The 18,325-nt window shown below is 48.2% G+C and overlaps 2 protein-coding genes across 2 annotated transcripts in view; both read right to left on the bottom strand.

Annotated features, from left to right (window-relative positions):
- LOC132456233 (LHFPL tetraspan subfamily member 2a protein-like) overlaps positions 1 to 5,419 on the bottom strand; it is a 24,793-nt gene extending 19,374 nt beyond the window's left edge. Inside the window, exon 1 of the mRNA XM_060050554.1 lies at positions 5,202 to 5,419. The gene's annotated coding sequence lies outside the window, so the exon portion shown is untranslated. The remainder of the gene's footprint in view (positions 1 to 5,201) is intronic.
- A 4,458-nt stretch (positions 5,420 to 9,877) lies between these two features.
- arsb (arylsulfatase B) lies at positions 9,878 to 18,307 on the bottom strand. Its single transcript, XM_060050553.1, has 8 exons — positions 17,717 to 18,307; positions 17,353 to 17,539; positions 16,954 to 17,141; positions 15,924 to 16,131; positions 14,168 to 14,411; positions 12,769 to 12,839; positions 10,726 to 10,845; positions 9,878 to 10,618 (listed from the first exon to the last, which is right to left on the bottom strand). Exons 1-8 carry the CDS (start codon positions 17,978 to 17,980, stop codon positions 10,365 to 10,367), a joined length of 1,536 nt encoding a protein of 511 aa, XP_059906536.1. The 5' UTR covers positions 17,981 to 18,307; the 3' UTR covers positions 9,878 to 10,364.
- Positions 18,308 to 18,325: the final 18 nt, after the last annotated feature.

The raw sequence follows: 18,325 nt of genomic DNA, 5'->3' as shown, positions 1-18,325 counted from the left end.
CACACACACACACACACACACACACACACACACACACACACACACACACACACAAACACACAGACACACACATTTGCATACCCTTATCTCCATTCACACAATCAGTGGCTATTGTGAACCCCAAGGGGACCAAACATTAGCATACAGCTGCAGTCCGAGGGCCTTCCCTGCACCTCTACGATCGATACCTCAGCCTGGAAGCCTGTCTGCTGTGTGTGCCCTTAAGGAGAGATATAGCCCTCCTAACTCCAACCAGCTTCACGCATGCACTTTAGAGGGCAGGCCCTAATTAGGAAAAGGAGATCCAATCAGAAGAGAGGGTTCAAGTGGTTTCAACTCGGCTGAAACCACTGAGCTAAATGATCATCAACAACAAGCAAAACCGATCAGTAGGTTTAGGATCAGCCCAAGAATGCTGTACGTCTTACACATGCAAAAAAACTACACACACAGAGTGTTACACATCCAGAGCATTACACATACAGAAAACGACGCATCCAGAGTGTTACACAAACAGAGTGTTTCACATGCATAATGTAACAGATTGATACTGTCTCACATACAGAATGTTACACATGCAGAAAGTAGCACATTAGAATGTTGTAAATGAAGAATGTTTCCCATATTGACCGTCACACATAAGGATGCTGATCCTTTAAATTGTACTCAGAAGTCCAGCTGAGGAAGCCTGCTGCTCCACACATTGTCCTCAAACCCTCCAGTCTGTCCACAACAACCCAATGGACAGCCCCTCTATTGATAGGGAGCTAGTGGGTGGTGCAGGGGGAGAGAGAGAGAGAGAGAGAGAGAGAGAGAGAGAGAGAGAGAGAGAGAGAGAGAGAGAGAGAGAGAGAGAGAGAGAGAGAGAGAGAGAGAGAGAGAGAGAGAGAGAGAGAGAGAGAGAGAGAGAGAGAGAGAGAGAGAGCGAGCGCAGTGGGGGGGGGCTGTAAGTCTTTGTTATTGGGCAGACCCGCCCTGCTGTTTTTCCCAGTAAACAGCATGCTGGAAAAGTGCTGGAGGGAAATGTACCTCCAGCTCCATCAGAAACGCCATTACCTACTCCACAACCTCCATAATCTCCAACACCAACTCCATCCCCTCCAACTCCACCAACTTAAGCACCAACACCACCACCCCCATCACCATAACCACCTCCCCCACAGCCTCCATCCCCTCCTCCATAACCTCAACCACCTCCACCCCCTCGCCTGTCACCACCAACACCACCATCTCCTTCACTGACATCACCACCACCCCCATCACAGCCTCCTCCACACCTCAACCACCATCGACTCCACCCCCACTACAATCACCTTCTACACCACCACCTCCACCTCTCCGCAAGGCCCCAGGAGTAGTTCATCTCCCTCCCTGAGCTTAGCAGCGAGGGGTGGAGGTAGGGGAACAGCGGTCAGAGGATGAAGGGAGAAAGAATGTTTCGGGTGGGGCAAAAAGAGAGCGACTAGGGCGGTACACACACAGCCACATGAAAAGAAGGTGATGGGAGAGAGAGAGAGAGAGAGAGAGAGAGAGAGAGAGAGAGAAGAGAGAGAGAGAGGGAGGGAGAGAGAGAGAGAGAGGAGGGAGGGAGAGGGCGAGCACGGTGATTAGCCCTAGTGCCGGGGCTAATCTGATCAGTCTGCATGACTGCTGCCACTATAGTGGGAGTCCGTGTAGAGGACGAGAGACATAGACATAAACAAAGACAAAGACAAAAGAGAGAGAATAACAACGAAAAAGAGGAGGTGGAGGACAGACGGACAAGGATAGTGGAAGAAAGAGAGAAAGAAAGAAGGAAAGGAGAGTTCCACATCTAGGGGTCTTCGGGGGGCCCGATTTATCAGATTGATTCATTACTGTTGGAATTCACCAAACAGCTGACGTAGCCACACTACTAACCCATCGACATGGCGGACACTTTGGTACTATCACAAAGTCGGATTAGAAATACTGACATACACCTTTAAGAAATTCCAATTTGGTAAACCCCCTTGTACCAAATTCAGCCCAAACCAACACACATACTAACACTAATACATACAAAGACGCACCCACACACATACAAACACACACACACACACACACAAACACACACACAAATACACAAAAACAAACAAACACACACACAAACACACACACATATACAAACAAAAATCCATATACACACACAAACACACACACACTCATATAAATGCAGGTTAATACAAAAAAAGGTGCACATGACAAACAAAGCAGAAGAAAGTGAGAAATCTGAGAAGAACAATAGGAAAACACAACAGACAGACAAAGCTTCCCTCCCTCTAACTCCCTCTCCCTCTCTCTCCCTCCCTCTCCCTCCCTCCCGTCTCCACCGGGGTCGGTTTTCCACTGTGCTCTGCAGTCTCTGCTGGGAGAAAGAATTTTCCAGAGCCAGCGAACCAGCCCATCTCTGGTGTAGTCTGGTGCGTGGGTCGCGGAGAAGAAGGAACGGGAAGATGGCTGATTCTGATCACTCAGAGCCCAGAGGTCGTCAGAGCCCTTCTGAAAGACTCAGTTCAGAGTTCCTCCTGCGTCTCACCTCAGGCCCCCGTGCAGCCAGGCCGGCTGGAATAACACGACTTTCTAATCCCTCTATTGGCCTTTTAAGAAAAGGTTGGTTTATAGGTCCCTGGCACTGAGGACAACAGTCCTATAGTACGGCCTCTTTAATCCTCTGTCCCTCCCGCTTCACTCTCGTGTCAACAGAGACACACCAAGACAATACAAACTTTTAAACCCAAAGGAATAGAAGTCATCCGTAAAAGATCCAAACAGATCATTGTGTCTGTAGTAAATGAAAGCACAGCACAACAGAGTCTGAATGAGTTCCGGGCAGACCAGCATCAGCAGCCAGCTACAGGCATGGGGGCTCCAGGGACAAACTGTGTACCAGATGTTGAGCCCGAGACTGTCTGAACGCTACGGGTTGACCTCTGACCCTGAAGGGCAGTCTTTCAATTAGCAGATTTCACAGCGCTGCGACACCCCGTGCAGATCACCTAGGGGCTAGGCTCGGGTTCCGGTGACATCCGATAGTCCAGGGGTACACTTACAGTCCCACCAAACCATCACTCTGGCAGAAAGGCCTCCCGTGTTTCTACTGACTTTTTATTTCTAGCGGGCAATGGCTGTCAGATCCACCTTGTGAGTTGAATGCATGTATTTGTAACAAGATGTACCTTGAAGATTGATCACTTTAGGGGAATTTGTCCGAAATGCCACAGCCATCCGTCAGATGATGGTGAGTGAAATGCACTAAGAAGATCTAGTTACTAGTTGACTGAGCCGGCCACCACTAGACCAGTTCGATTTTAGTTTACTCCTTCCTCATTCTTCCTAATTTCTGACCAATCAGGCCATCCTTTATCCAGGGGAATCCATCTTGCCTTTCAATCACAGGTGCGTGAAATGCAACACCTCTCATTGGTGGAGAAACATAGGGAGGGAGGGAGGGAGAGAGAGAGAGAGAGAGAGAGAGAGAGAGGAGAGAGAGAGAGAGAGAGAGGAGAGAGAGATAGAGAGAGAGAGAGGAGAGAGAGAGGAGAGGAGAGAGAGAGAGAGAAGAGAGAGAGAGAGAGAGAGAGAGAGAGAGAGAGAGAGAGAGAGAGAGAGAGAGAGAGAGAGAGGGAGGGAGGGAGGGAGGATACATTGTTAAGGGTGGCTTATTTTTAAAATATTTCTCATTCTCTGCTCTCTCTCAATTCTCAGATCTTAACAGAATCGTTCAATAAATGTCTGGACGTTATGTCATATGTCTTCCTTATATTCTGTATCATATCATATGTTATATGGGTCATATTCCATATGCTATATCCTATATGTAACAATGTCATTGAACAGATGCTATGTGCATTACCATATGCTGAATATGCCACATGCAATGTCTTATGTTACAGGACGTTGCGATGCTACAAGAACCAGGGAATCAGGGAATCAGATTGTATGTTGTAAGTCGTTATGAAAAATAGCAAATGCAGCAATCTGCAGTAATCTAGTAATATCTTTCCATTCAGTTTCATTTAGTCAAGGAAAGAAAGAATTCCAAAACATTAGGGAACTTTTCCCAAGTCTGCAAGCGTAGAAAACCCCCATGTCCTTTTTTGATTTTTTTGTGGCCAAGGCTGAACTGAGAAGCTCTCGCAGGCTTTACTGTATAATGTATGAATTTACTCAAGAGTCTTTGATAGACCAAACACCACAGGGACCGCGTTACTGGGCTGCTACAACATCTTAGACCAATCCACTAAGTGGGGACACTCTCTCTCTCTCTCTCTCTCTCTCTCTCTCTCTCTCTCTCTCTCTCTCTCTCTCTCTCTCTCTCTCTCTCTCTCTCTCTCTCTCTCTCTCTCTCTCTCTCTCTCTCTCTCCTCTCTCTCTCTCTCTCTCTCTCTCTGCCAAGCGTCAATTAAAAGAGTAATAGGTAACAGTTGTGTGTCTGTTGGAGAGACACAGAAGGAGATGAAAAGAAACAGCTTTTAAAAATTAAGAGTACTTAAATGACGCGTCGGTTAATATCACTTATTGACCATAAATGTCGTCAATTCCATGTTGCTGGGAGTACACGCACGTACACGCGCACACGCACACATACACTCTCACACACACACACACACACACACACACACACACACACACACACACACACACACACACACACACACACACACACATACACCCACACACACACACACACACACACACACACACACACACACACACACACGCACACACACGCGCGAGTGTACGGTAGCCACATATGAATAGCAGACAATGAATGAAGACCCCGCAGAACGTGGACTAACAACGTGGACTAACCCAACTTTGACTTGTCTGAGCACATGCGATTATATGAATGGCAGGGAAAATAGATTATAGTTTGTGGTTATATGTTACAACAATGACAACAATTGTTGATACATATAAAACACGTTTATTACGAATGACTTCACAAAGAGAAAAAAATCACGGCAAGACTTTGGCAGCAGCGCCTGTCTGGTGGGCTTCCCTGCTGCCACGAGTCTCCCTGAGAGACGAGCTGCTCCAGCCACAGCGAAACACAACTCAATCCTGCTCATGAACTACTGCACTAACAATATACTTAACACCAGCCCGTCGACCCGCAGGCTCCTATAGTTACACAGACGGTCAATCGATTCGAGTACGGGAGGGTATGGAGAACTTACGTCTGGTTTGGTCGGGTTAGTTGGATGTGGGCTGCAGAAGGTTCAGCAACGCTTCAGTCCCGATAAAGAAACGCATTTGAAGAAGATGTGGAGTCCAATAATGGTTATTTTTGCTCCGAATGTCCTCATTCCCCGTGTTGTCCCTCACCACGGACGAGTGGCTGGTGGAGTCTGTCTACCAGACTTCATCTGGGATGGGTGTGACGTCACCCCTGCTCCCTCCCCCAACCGCTGCCTCTTCCCCACTCAACTGGAATGGTGTTAGAAATGGCCCTACACAATTTGTTGTGTTGTGTTGTGTTGTGGTTTACAGTATGTGTGCAATGCATTGACAACGCAGTTTAAATATATACAATTCTCACTTTTGAGATTTGGCTTATTATTAGCCTTGCATTATCTACAATAGCTCAATTTAAAACAATTTGCTTGTATAAATTAGTGGATTAATTTACCTTCAATAATTGTACTATTCAATATTAGTAATGCATGATTATTGTAGATAGTCATAAAAACCGATATATCATTGATGTAGGCCTAATTCTTAAGTGTGAATTAAATTCAGGTAAACATTGAAGATCTCAGGACCCAATAGGCCTACATTCCTATCTGTTTATCTATATAACTACCAATAACATTATGATAAACCCCAAAATACATCAACAAAAGGAAAAAAAAACATTAATTTGGAAAGATATTGCATTTTTAAATATGAGGGCCACAGCAGGTTTCAAAGTGTGATGAATCAGGGCTAAAGCCTCAGCACACACGTTAACGCTAAGTCTAGCAGAATACCAGGCTCCATCTTCTTCTGAGTCCTATTTTTATGGGTCGACAGCTGAGGGCCCGGGCTGGAGGACAGCTCCATCCCCGCTCTCACATTCTCAAGGCACACTAAACTATTTAGGTCCGGCCCACGAAGAGGTCTAACATTATTCAAACGTGCCATGCGTGCTTGCCATCTGCTATTCATGCAGGCCGGTCTTTATTGAAAAGTAGAATCTGAATCGGGGTTGTCGGGTTGTGTTTTGGTGTCCATTCATAAAGACTTTGTTCCGATGGCGACTGCCGAACACAAAACTAACCCCCCAAACAAAAAGCTTTGTGTATGTATTTGTCCTTGCCTTTGTGTGGCAAGAGGTTGATGAATGGACTATTCTGAGTCTATTGTGAGTCAGGGGGTAACAACTGGTGCCAGGACCCCTGTGGTGATCAACTTATCTGTGCTCTTTGGTTTTATCATATTAGCTGTTTCTTGTTTGGTTTTTCAACTAAACAAGAGTCTGGGTATTCAGTGGTCAAAACAGCCAAGATTGGATCCATTAAATTCCTGTGGTCACAGTGGCACACTGAACGCCCAGACTTGGATCACCTGGGATCACCGAGTCGGGAAACCATGAATGATACATGCATCTTATCACCTAAAACAAGACATTATTAGTAATCATTTTCTAATAATAAGTTAGTATAATAACTAAAAGTAACTCTGTTTTCTACTGTTGGTGCAAACTTTAGCCTATAAACCATGAACACACATACGCACACACACAAACACAGACAAACACACACATACACACACAAAAACACACACACACACACACACACACACACACACACACACACACACACACACACACACACACACACTAATATCATAATTATGCATTAAGCCAACGTAGGCATTTTCAAATGTTCTGTTTTGTAACTAAAATGTGCTGTTAGTTTGCTCCGGAAAGACATGGCATGAAGCATGTCTACTCCTGAGTGGAAGGTAGGCTTTTGGCCTCCATATTAGCATGTGTTTACTTAAGATTGAACCTACAAAACAAGATCACTAGGCACATTTTCAGTTTCTTCAATAACCGGACACTAGATGTTTACTCTGAACCACAAGAGCTTGAGTTGTTGTCTCTGTAGCATTGTGAACTCTAGGACATTGTCCAATTTTGGGTTTAGCTTACTGGGATGAACCACCAAAAAGATGATCACAATATAAATAAAGTTTCACTCGAAGGTCCTGTATAAATAGACTAATATTGTAACTCTATAACTATCAACTCTGATGCTGATAGAGATAGGCCTAAATGTTTTTAGTGTATCAAAGTTCATCCAAAGTAGAATGATCATTATATTGCATGTATTTTATTCTTGCATACTGTGACGATAAGCTTGTTGATTGTCGCACTTTGAAGCCTTCGGGGTCACCTTCACCAGACTGCCCTGCACTGAGACCGCAATCTTTTCACAGACACACACACACACACACACACACACACACACACACACACACACACACACACAATCTTCCATAGCCCTCGAACTGTAAATGTAGAAGTCTACCTCATCATATGTCTGGGCCGGTATTCAGGGAGCAGAAGGGGCCGAAACGCCCACTCAAAGCAGTGTCACACACACCAGAGAGAAAGACTGTACCTTACAGAGAGGGTCAGCTCATCAGGGTAAGAAGAAGTGTGAAAGACCCAAAATAAGCCCTCTGTCAGGAGAATGAGGACAGAGGAGAGGAACACAACCACTCTGGTATAAACACACTCACACCTTCATACTCCCCCTGCACTGCAACCCTGGATTGGAGGAACGCTGCCGGATGAATCGCGTTCAGATGATGAAGACACAATCATACTGCACTGTATTTAAAAATACACACAAAACATCAAATGAGAAATAGAAATGATCGAAACGCTACCATATTGAAATGCTAAGTGATGCTAAGAATGAATGCTATGAGAGGAAACAAAGGAACTACAGTAATAACAGTAGTACTGTGTGTCTTCAGCAATGCAGAGGGCCTTAACGACCTTTGACCTTTGTGAAGTCCCTGGTAGAACCTAGCTTGAGTCTAACGACGTGGCGGCGTTGTGATCTGTGGTTTCTCAGCTACATTCTTCTCTTCTCTCTCTCTCTAGGTCGTCCTCGGACGAGTCCTCCAGTGCTTCCAATCCTCTCGGTCCTCCATGCATCTGGCTAGTTTGCCAGTGCTTTCTGCTCCCACGTCTTTCAGAAGTATGTCCACGTCTGTTGGTGTGGGACGTCCTCTTGATCAATGCCCGTGTGGTGGTTCCCATAGCACCAGCTTGCTGGAAGCTCGCGGTGTCTCTGGCAATGACCAGTCTCATTCTCCTGGCTGCTACTCCTGGCTGCTTCGGGGCCCTCCAAGCGAGCGCCTTCCTCACGTTCAGGTCTCGCTCTGATGAGTTCACCCATGAGCCCAGGTACTTGAAGTCATTGACTGCCTTCAGAGCAATGCCCCCTGTTGTAATTAGGGCTGGATGGTCCGGGAGGATGTTGTAGGTGATTACCTCGGTTTTCTTGGCATTTAGCCTCAGACCAACCATGGCACGTTCCGTCTCCACTCTGGTCCAGAGCTCCTGTGCCAGCTCTTACACAATCCGATATCTCCCCCTCCTCTAATTGGGAGGAGTGTCTTCTGGGGTTGGAAAGCATAGTCTAGGTTTTTCACAGCAGAGAAAAGGGACCCTGCATACTATACCATCACAATAACGACACAAGGAAAGATTGAGGAGATTCCTCATCAAGTACATTTGCCATTATATGCGCTCTCGTTGTTGCCCATAAACAAATTTCTGTTTACCTTAGCCAATCAATTCACCTCTGGATGTCAAAGATCAAAGGCCACATTAGGTCCCCGTCACCCACTCTCAGCAGGGGGGCATTTCCTGTGGTTGTCAACACATTGGCGACGAGGGAGAGGGGAGAGGGGGTCAAACGGCAGAAACCAAAGGTCAGAAAGGTCTTAGATCAGCAGCGGTCAAACCTCTGTGTTGAGGCATTCAGATCCAATAGCGCTGGAATGCCTGACACCAAAAATAGCACCAAAAGCACAAGAATTGGCAGGGAAACAGAGTGGGGACGATGCCGAGAAATGACCAACTTTTATTCAAGCATTTAATATATCCATAACACGCTTGTAACAATGGAAATCTAGGAAAAATAAAAATTTGGAAGAAATCAAAAGGCTTTTAATTTTTATTAATCCACCAATAGGAGCTGGTGTTCCTAACAAAGATGCAGTCCACACACGATTAAAAGGGTTTGATAAAAATTCATTTATTAAGCCAAAGTAACCAATACGATTAGACTGTTGATTTTATGAGGACATTTATCAGAATAAGAAATATAATTTCCAATTGATTGCATTTGGTTTATCCAAAACCATAACACATTCCAATAAAGCACACACTATAAAACACACATTATGAATACAAAACGTTTTCTGTGTTTACTGTTATGCGTTAGGGTAGCCCTAACAGAACAATTATCTGAAAGTGTATAGAAAATATGAACAACAATATGAAGATGATTGTCCCTCCGTTTGAAAGCTCATATCATCCTCAAGCCACCAAGCAAGAATTCAGTGTATTCTTGTTCCAAACCCTCACAACCCATCCTAGTATCTATCTATCTATCTATCTATCTATCTATCTATCTATCTATGTGTGTGTGTTGTGTTCACCAATCACGCATAACAGATCCCGGCCGCCAGTAACATGAGGAAAGTGAGGCATGTGCAGCAGACTTCAGCTTGCCTGTCTTCAGATGTCCCTCTAAAGTCTGATCAATGAGGCCAGGGGGGCTCAGGCCTCGCCCTCTAGGCCCTCTAGGCCCAGGGGGGCTCAGGCCTGGCCCTCTAGGCCCTCTAGGCCCAGGGGGGCTGAGGCCTCGCCCTCTAGGCCCTGTACGCCCAGGGAGGCTGATGCCTCGCCCTCTAGGCCTAGGGGGGCTGGAGCCTCGCCCTCTAGGCCCAGGGGGGCTCAGGCCTTGCCCTCTAGGCCCAGGGGGGCTCAGGCCTTGCCCTCTAGGCCCAGGGGGGCTCAGGCCTTGCCCTCTAGGCCCTCTAGGCCCAGGGGGGTTCAGGCCTTGCCCTCTAGGCCCAGGGGGGCTCAGGCCTGCCCTCTAGGCCCAGGGGGGCTAAGGCCTAGTCCTCTAGGCCCTCTAGGCCCAGGGGGGCTCAGGCCTTGCCCTCCAGGCCCTCTAGGCCCAGGGGGGCTCAGGCCTTGCCCTCCAGGCCCTGTAGGCCCAGGGGGGCTCAGGCCTTGCCCTCTAGGCCCTCTCGGCCCTCTAGGCCCAGTGGGGCTGAAGCCTAGTCCCCTAGGCCTTCTAGGCCCAGGGGGGCTAGAGCCTCGCCCTCTAGGCCCAGGGGCCCCAGGCACCGGTGGGCCCCGGGTCACAGCGGGGGTCCTCCTCCGGGAACACAATGGGCAGAGCCGTTTTCTGGTGGTGGTTGAGCCGACGGAGGAGGAACTCCACCACAGAGGGGTGGCTGTCCGACACCTCCGCCCGCTCCTCGGGGTCGCTCTCCACGTCAAACAGCATGACGGGCTTCAGGGCCCCGGCCCTGGTGCTGTTGGGGCCCCCGGGCCGAGGGAACCACACAGCACATCCTGGGGGGGGGATATGAAAATATATATGAAGGAAGAGTTGTGCAGATATATGGGGGCAGGATAAGCTGGATGTTGGTTTGACCCCAGAGGTCAGAGGTCACACTGACCCGGGTATCCCGTGAGCAGCTTCCAGTTGGAGTAGCGGATGGCCGCGTGGACCGAGATATTGAAGCCCAGAGACGACCAGCGCCGGTCCTCTCTGGAGGACCCCTCACCCCCCCCCGGGCCTTATGGAATGAGAGAGTGAGAGAGTGAGAGAGTGAGAGAGTGAGAGAGTGAGAGAGTGAGAATGTGAGTGTGTGTGGAGAGAGTGATTGAGTGAGTGAGAGTGCGAATGAGAGAATGAATGAGTGCGTGAGAGTGAGTGAATGACAGAGTGAGTGAGATAGTGAGAGAGTGAGTGGGAGAATGAGAGAGTGAATGAGAGAGTGAGAGTGAGAGAGTGAGTGAATGAGAGAGTGAGTGAAATAGAGTGAGTGAGTCACAGAGACATAGAGAGAGACAGAGAGAATACATAAGAGATGTTAAAGGAAACCGGCACCAGGATTAAGTGGTTCAAATATAAACCACTTAATGATATATATAAATAAATATATTGATCCGAGACAGAACTTTCATTCTTCCTCCCTTGCCGTGTTTGAGCCAAGTCAAGCCAAGTCTTCCAACATTGGTAAAAAAAAGAAAAAAAAAAGGAATGATATTATGCAAGACTTTTAACCTTGTGGCTGCAGGAATCTATTCTTCTTCACGTTGTAGTTCCACTATGTTCCTAGATCCCTTGACAGCATTTTTTTATTCACAGTTATTAGCAAGGGGGGGGGGGGGTGGGGGGGAGTGGATGGATCTGGGCAGCTGTTTCCTGTGACCACAGAGACACTTAAAATGTAACAGAGTTGACCTTTTCTGATTGTCCCACAAGTACTTGTGGCGTGTTTGAAAAAGAAACAGAAATCTGAGCCTGTTAATAAAGCAATGGTATGATGAGAGTACAGAAAACAAGAGAGCGATAACACGAGGGACATTAGGATAGATGATGAACACTAAGGGATCGATAGTGGAGTTTAGGATCCAACATTTTCTCTAGTGAATTGAATGATAGAGGAATCCACTTAGTTAGGAAGAGAAGTGAGAAGAAGAGAAGAGATGAGGAGAGGAGGGGAGAGACGAGACGGAATGAGGAGGAGGAGAAGGAGGGAGAAGAGTTAAAGAGATGAGGGGAGGAGGAGGACGAGGAGGAGGACAAGGAGGAGGAGGAGGAGGAGGGAGAATAGGAAAAGAGATGAGGAGAGGAGGAGTAAGAAGAAGAGAAGAGGAGAGAGGAGGCTGTTGAAAGTGTTTGTAAAGATGTGTTCTTTTCGAGAGCTAACAAGAAGCCAGGAAAATAGAGGGGGCGTGAGATACAAACATAAAAACCACGGAAAATAACACACCGTACGATAGGGCAGTAAACAAAGAATGAAAGAGCACATTTGGACGGTCAGAATTGTTGTCCCTATGGTGACAGCCGTTGCAAACATAACGATAGCTGGAAACATGGGCTGCCATTGTCCTATAATCAAAGTGAGATCATTGCTGACATTAAACATCAAAAGAAAATCCTTGTTGACATGAGGTGCAAACCCGACATTGTACAATAAGTCATCTCAGATGCAGTAGTCTTAATACTCTATAGCAGAGATTCTGGGTGGAGACGGCACAGTCTGGAAACAAGAAACCCCGCGCTTGTTTCCTGTTTTAGCCCACAAAATAAAACTCATTGGAGGATGGAGCTTACAGAAGGGGATTTTAATATGTCTATTACTACAGTGGCCAGTCCACAAGTGTTGATTTGGAACCGGCCAATCTTATACAGTTTACTACTGCTGGCCGAGTATGACAAGCCACTTACGAGCTTACAGATCCCGCCTCCAGCAACATGATTGGTCAAAACTACTATGAAGCAAAAAACAGTGAAACAGCCCGCTCCCTCAGGTCTGAGCTGTATGCCATCAGGCCGTAGAGATTACTCTACAGTCTGAAGTGTGCGACTGCAGCCTGCTTAACCCCAACCTGCTTCTTCATGACATGCATCTCAGATCTGGAGGGCAGCGATTCAAATGCTACGTGCCTGTTCAGGATTCATTTGTAACGCGTTTAAAAACTAAACTCACATGCTCCCATGTCCACAAACAGAGGGTCGATGTTGTGGAGCAGCTCCACCCGGGGCGAGGCGCTGCCATGGCTGCAAGACAAACGCAGAATTATAACGGTGAGTGGCAGGAACACGCACGCACGCACGCACGCACACGCACACGCACACACACACACACACACACACACACACACACACACACACACACACACACACACGACCTGAGCCTGGAGCGCTGTGCACCACAGAGAGGGGCGGCACCGCTCCCCCTCACCGCAGCGTCCGACCGTCCCTCCCCTCCATCCATCCCTCCCCCCCTCCCTCCCATGTACCGCGTCCGGTCCCATCACATCCCTCCGTCCCTCCCTCCCTCCCTCCCTCCCTCCCGCCCGCCCGCCCGCCCTGCTACCGTCCTGCGGGCCGCGTCCCGTCTCGGTTCAGTCGTCCGAGACGTCTAGATGACAGAGCTCTGGGGGAAAGAGCTAACTGCCAATTAAAGTGAGAGGCAGGGCCAGTAAAAACAATGGCGGCCGGCGGTTTGAGCCGTTGTCAGGGTCACACTGCGACACGTCACCTCCACCCTGCAGGAATATCACAGTTTAACCAATTAGGGGGAGCGGAATTTGTGAGTTGTAGGTTATGCGCTGAAAGTCTGTATGACTGGGTGCCATGTTCCGCTGAAAATATAAAGTCATGCACAGTCACTCTGAATGGGCGCTGGTCTGCGGAGCCAAATAAAACTCCTAAAAAATATTTTTACACAAAAAGTTTATCACCGCCAGTAAACCGTAAAGTTGTGCCTTGTGGTATCAACTCCGTCTCAAAGCGTGCCAGTGGGTCTCGGTTGTGTCAGCCAAACAGTTCTCTCTCTAAAAGTAGAGAATAGGTAGAGCAGGATGGTAGCCTTCACTGTGAGGGAACCACACACCGACATTTGTGCTTTATGCAATCCAACGGCAAGCCGATTTCTGGGAGAGAGAGCGGAGAGCGAGAGGCGGTCAGAGGAGAGACGGAGGAATACACTTTTTGTGTGAGAATGACCGATGGAATTTCCTTTTCTTTCGGGCTCCCAGGGTCTCTGCAACAAAGGCCTTATTGAAGAGAAAGGGCTCTTGTAAGAAGAAGACGGGCTTGGTCTGGGAGAGGAGAAGATACAGAGAAAGAGAGAGAGTCAGAGACAGGGAGAGACAGAGAGAGGAAAGGGTGAGGGAGAAACATACAGGAGAGAGGAAAAGAAGAAGGCGCTAAACAAGTAGAAGAAAAAGGAGTCGGAGAAGCAGGAGGGAGGGTGAAGTATAGAAGTGGAGGCCAGGCAGTCCAACAGTATATAAAGGCCTAAGGCCTTTATATACTGTTGGACTTATATAAAGGCCTCAGGCCTTTATATAACCCTTTATATACCCCCCCCCCCGGCTCACCTGATGGTCTTCCACACGTTGAAGCCGTCCAGGGGCTTGGTCCCGTTCAGCGTCCCCCCCGCCAGGCCCACCAGGGTGGGGAGCCAGTCCGAGACGTGGAGGAGCTCCCGGCTGACGCTCCCGGGTCGCTGCAGCAAAGGGCTGGCCACGAAAGCCACGCCCCTGACCCCACCCTCCCACAGAGACACCTTTCTCCCCCGCAGTGGCCAGTTGCTCCCCCCCGAGAGGGTCTGCCCGCCGTTGTCTGGGGGGCGGGAGGCACAGGAATGCACCAGGTAAACGTGTGCGTCAATAATGATGTTAAACTCACATTTTGGACAATACCACAAAATGGGGGCACCCGACACAGCGCACTATATAGGGCACAAGTGCACTCATTGGAACAAAGCCCTTGTGTTTTGCTCTACTCATCGTCGCCTGACAAATCCCCCCCCAGTCTCAATCACCACAGCACGGGGTCGCTGCCACACCACCGCGTCGCACCGCGGGGAATCCCACTTGGACAAGGGACGACCGCCTGGTTTCTGGTCAGACATGGCTCACAGCTTGCAGAGTTGAATCTTGGTTTCGTGGGAGTGAAGCCTCTAGTTCCTTCTGTGTCAGTGAGTCATTTAGGTGCCACAGTGCAAACGCTAAGCAGGGTCTGCCTTGTAATCAGCAGTTTCCCCCGTCTAGCCTGATTGGTTGAAGAGTTGGAAGCTTTAGATATTCATAGATGTTTTGGTACTCTGCTTAGATTGTCCTTTAAGAGGAATAGTGGGTTCAAAACTTCTTCAAACTGAGGGGCATTACCTTGGCGGGTAGATGGGGGCATTTCATTTGATACTACTGTGATTACAAATGTATCAACGTTTTGATGGATGTTGCAGCTGTTAAGAAAGTGGAATTAGAGACGGCAGAGTTGTTACAAAAGATTCCCAATCATGAGTCTACAATCGATGCAGAAATGAGTCCACGTTCTCAGCGCTGGAGAACAGGGTTCAGGCCCAGGCTAGGGACGGTTCAGTTCAGCTTGTAAGTGTTCATTGATATTGTGTGCACTGCGTAGCTTCACAAGTCAACGCAATGTTCCCACACAGATTCTGTCAGTGTACCAACTCTTCTGGCAGGAATGACATCAGCCCATGCAGCGAGGAGAAAGGCAGACATCTTTGTTAACCAGCTTCACACCCCGTCAGCAGAGCTCGCAGTGTCTGTCTGGCACATGGCTGGAGACCGGTTGCCGAGAAGCTTCCAGAACAATGAAAACAGGCCACCTAGCAGCGCAGCACCACAGGCATAAAACTCTCCACTTTACTTGCGCAGCATTGTTGCTGCCCTCCTAATTACCCTTTAAAACATAAATCTCTTAAAAAATAACGTCATTTTTCCTCCTCCTCCTACCCCTGTTCAAAGGCTCCTACCTACTTCAGATCCAAACTTCTAAAATGGCCCCAGATGTGAAAGTCCGAGTAGCAGCGGAATGAGAAACCAACTGAGAAATGCTTACATAATAGTGTGCTACACTGTGCTGCACTACTTATATGCCTCTCACAAAAGTAAATCTTACACTGGGGTTTTTGCTTCCATATTACCTCCATAAAACATTGTTGTAGGAAGCAACGTTAAAAGAATATTGAGGCTACCGCTGGACGTGCCAGGAGAAAACGAGTGGAAAGGCTGCCCTCTTGTGGTTCCCCACAGTACCCCCCCCCCCCCTCCTTTAATATTGAAGGACAATTGCAGGAATAGCCCTGCGGCCCAGTCCGAGCGGTACCTGTTGAGAACACCAGGACGGTGTTGTTCCAGAGGCCCGTCTCCCGCAGCGCCGCCGTGATGTTCCCCACCGCCTCGTCCATGGCCGACACCATGCCCGCGTACAGCCGGCGGCGAGGGTCCTCGATGAAGGCATACGGCGCCATGTAGCGCTCGGGGACCTGGAGGGGGCTGTGGACGGCCTGCAGCGCCACGTACAGGAAGGCGGGCTGAGGGGAAGGACATTTACACCACATTTAGGGGATTGCTGACACCAAAGCGACCTACAACCATTCATCCACACATTCACACACCGACGGTGGTGTCAACCATGCAGGGCAATCACGAGCAGTCAGGGTGAGGCGTCTTGCTCAGGGACACCTCGACACTCCAACCAGCAACCTTCCGGTTCGGAGCCAACCTGCTCTACCTCCTGAGCTACTTCCGCCCGACATGACAATGTGCAAAACATTGAGACATCATCTCACCACCGGGTTTTGTGTTGACAAGGCAGCGTCCTATGTCTATCCCCTGGTGTTGTCACATTGTGGGCGGAGTGGTGTCCAAACTTGCTGGAAAGAGGCGACCTGTCCGTCACACAACCGGAAGGACTCTCCCACTTGTGATGTCCCAAATGGATCAATTTACAATGGCTTGTGATGGGCCACACAAAATAGGCAGCTCTTTGAAATGACAGCTTGATTACGCAGCACCTGACGTTTAGATGAGAGGGGTTTGTGTTGAGATATCAACATAGAAAGAAAGAGCATCGTTTGAATAAGCCCATAGGATTTTACATTTGTTCAAATTAAGCAGAATTCTGTTTTTGAGATTGTGTTTGCAAGATGTTGACCAGTTGATTGAACATTAGGAAGCAAGTGGAAACCAAATAATCTCAAATAAAGTACAGTAAAGTAGTACAATAAAGTACACAAAAACTATGTAATCGGTTGCAAACAATAATTAGGGAGTAAACTAATTGTACAGCACTGCCCACCACTAGAGGATGCTCGATACCTTCACATACTGTACACACTGTATGAAGGCATTACCTTCCTGGGATCCTGATTGGATATAATCTTGACGACTTTCTCTGTCAGCAGCTCAGTGGAATATTGTCCTTCGTATCCCGTGGCAATCTCTTCCCCATCCCTCAGATCCAGAGCACAGCGGGTGAGCTTGGAGGGGAGGGGGTGGCAGCGCACGTGACTGAAGTAGTCCTCAGAGCCGGTCAGGTAGCCTTGGGGAGGAAAGGTCAAAAGGTCATCCCTGAAGGTTAGGTAGACCCCAAAGTAAAACCTTTTTGGTTGAACTCCGCTTGGGTCCCACATAGTGTGAACGTTTATGTTATGAATTTACAACGAGCCAGGAAAATGCTCTCTGAACTCTATGTTGCGTGTTTCTGCGAAAAGGTGTGTGAAACACTGGCATAATAAACTGTGTACACCTACCAAAAAAGCTGTCAAAGCCCCGTCGGGTGGGCAGGCAGTCCTTCTTGTACATGCCCAGGTGCCACTTCCCCACCATGTGGGTGTCATAGCCGGCTTGCCTCAGGAGCTGAGGCAGTAGCTTCTCCTCAAGTGGAACACAGTATGGCTGGCACGGCCAGATGATCTGGTGCTGCATGCCTGTGTGGATCTGCAGCAGCAAGGAAGGACAGTCTCAAAACAATGCATGTTTCTAGTTGTGTTGTCAATCAATCCATCTTCTCGAAGTTAATTTATCCTGCCCTTTATAAACAGGCATTCCTCTGTGAAAGGGGAATGGACGACCTCTGGTGGTCGTCCATAGTTACGTCCCCAGGGGTGTACCCACCTGGTATCTCCCGGTCATGAGTTGATTCCTGGAGGGGGTACACAATGGCTGGACATAGTAGTTCTCCAGTCTGACGCCAGTGGCAGAGAGTGCGTCTAGGTTGGGTGTCTTGATCTCTGAGTTGTGATATCCGACATCATTCCATCCGAAGTCATCGGCCAAGATGAACACTATGTTGGGGGGCTGGCTCTCCGCTCTAAATAACGGTATCATGTGAAGGAGTAGCACTACGATACTGGGACGGGTACATTTTCGCACATGCATTTTACTTCCACGGATTTCCTCTACATTCAATTTTTTCTAAACAAGGAGGTCGGTTAGCCGACTGGTCTTCTGCTTTTCAAATTATAAACAAGGAAGTGGATTAATGTAGCTCTTCGGTGACTGGAGCCATATGGGTCTGGAAGTGGGCGGTCTGAAAGAAGTGGGCGTTACGAAACAAGTTGGCGGTGCGACAGATTGTTCCTCATCATTTCTTGAACCGGGTCAGAGTCAGACTTTGGTTTTTGAAATCCAACACAACCCAGGACTGTTTACAAGGGAGGGATTTGGTTTAGCTTTTTTAAATATACTTTTTGTATTAGCCCTACAGTGTTCATCTCAGAACCT

Source organism: Gadus macrocephalus, chromosome 4 (genome assembly GCF_031168955.1).
Source record: "Gadus macrocephalus chromosome 4, ASM3116895v1".
Classification (NCBI taxonomy): domain Eukaryota; kingdom Metazoa; phylum Chordata; class Actinopteri; order Gadiformes; family Gadidae; genus Gadus; species Gadus macrocephalus.
This window is presented reverse-complemented; position numbering and strand designations above follow the sequence as displayed.